The sequence below is a fragment of the Mastomys coucha genome, unplaced genomic scaffold (assembly GCF_008632895.1).
Source record: "Mastomys coucha isolate ucsf_1 unplaced genomic scaffold, UCSF_Mcou_1 pScaffold20, whole genome shotgun sequence".
Taxonomy (NCBI): domain Eukaryota; kingdom Metazoa; phylum Chordata; class Mammalia; order Rodentia; family Muridae; genus Mastomys; species Mastomys coucha.
The window spans coordinates 79,336,278-79,337,092 of NW_022196903.1; the positions used below are offsets into that span (position 1 = coordinate 79,336,278).

The window sequence follows — 815 nt, forward strand, 5'->3', positions numbered from 1 at the left end:
TTTAGTATTTCTCGCTACACCCTCGTCCCCAAGTAAAAGGGAGAGAGTAGGTGAATTGAAGGATAGAAAGACCTATTAACCTCTTGGTTATGCTGGCAAAGTACTGGCCTGTCTTCTGGAAGCCCATGGCCTGGTACAGAGCCAGAGCACTATGTTGTACACTGCCAGTCTCAAGGACAACTTCACTGCAGCCCTGGTCCCGTGCAAACTGCAGGACAGTTCTGACCAGTGCTTTCGCTATCCCCTGTCCTCGATGTTGTGAGGACACAGACAGGCGAAAGAGCTGCATCTGCTTCTTCCCTAATGGAGGATCCTTGACTGGCTGAGCACCCACCATGCCCACCACCTGCCCCCCAGACTCAGCCACCCAGAAGGAGCCATGTGCATTCAGGTAAGCCTTGGTGATGTCAGCCAGGTCAGCTTGCAAACTTCTAGCCACAAAATTTCTGCAAGAAATCCAGAAAATGAGGCAGAGGCAAAGGAGAAAGAGCAAGCTGTATACTGTGGCCAGGAGCCAGGAGCCAGACACCAGCACTATGGTCACAGGCACCCCAGGTAAGAGCAATAGGGAATGAGGCAGTGCCAGCATCTGTCGGACAGCAGCAGGAATAAGCTCCTTCATGCCCTGGGAGAACAATTCCACAACCCTCTTGTGGTCCTTCTCCTCATACTGTCGGATGTGATAAGAAGCCATGGGGAGACTTCTGGCTCTCAAATATCAGTGATCACAAGGGACATCCAGACCTTCTTGCACAGCTTCTCTGAGCCCTGCAGGAAAGTGAGGAAGCCAGGTCAGCCCCCCAGTTCCCTCCCAG

At 52.6% G+C, this 815-nt stretch overlaps 1 protein-coding gene across 1 annotated transcript; it reads right to left on the reverse strand.

Annotated features, from left to right (window-relative positions):
- Position 1: 1 nt before the first annotated feature.
- On the reverse strand, positions 2-702 carry LOC116099949 (N-acetyltransferase family 8 member 2). The gene has a single exon (XM_031384037.1). It carries the CDS (start codon positions 692-694, stop codon positions 2-4), a length of 693 nt encoding a protein of 230 aa, XP_031239897.1. The 5' UTR covers positions 695-702.
- Between the last annotated feature and the right edge of the window lie 113 nt (positions 703-815).

Coding starts and splice junctions, on each gene's coding strand:
- LOC116099949 (XM_031384037.1), bottom strand. CDS start 694: ATGGCTTCTTATCACATCCGACAGTATGAGGAGAAGGACCACAAGAGG.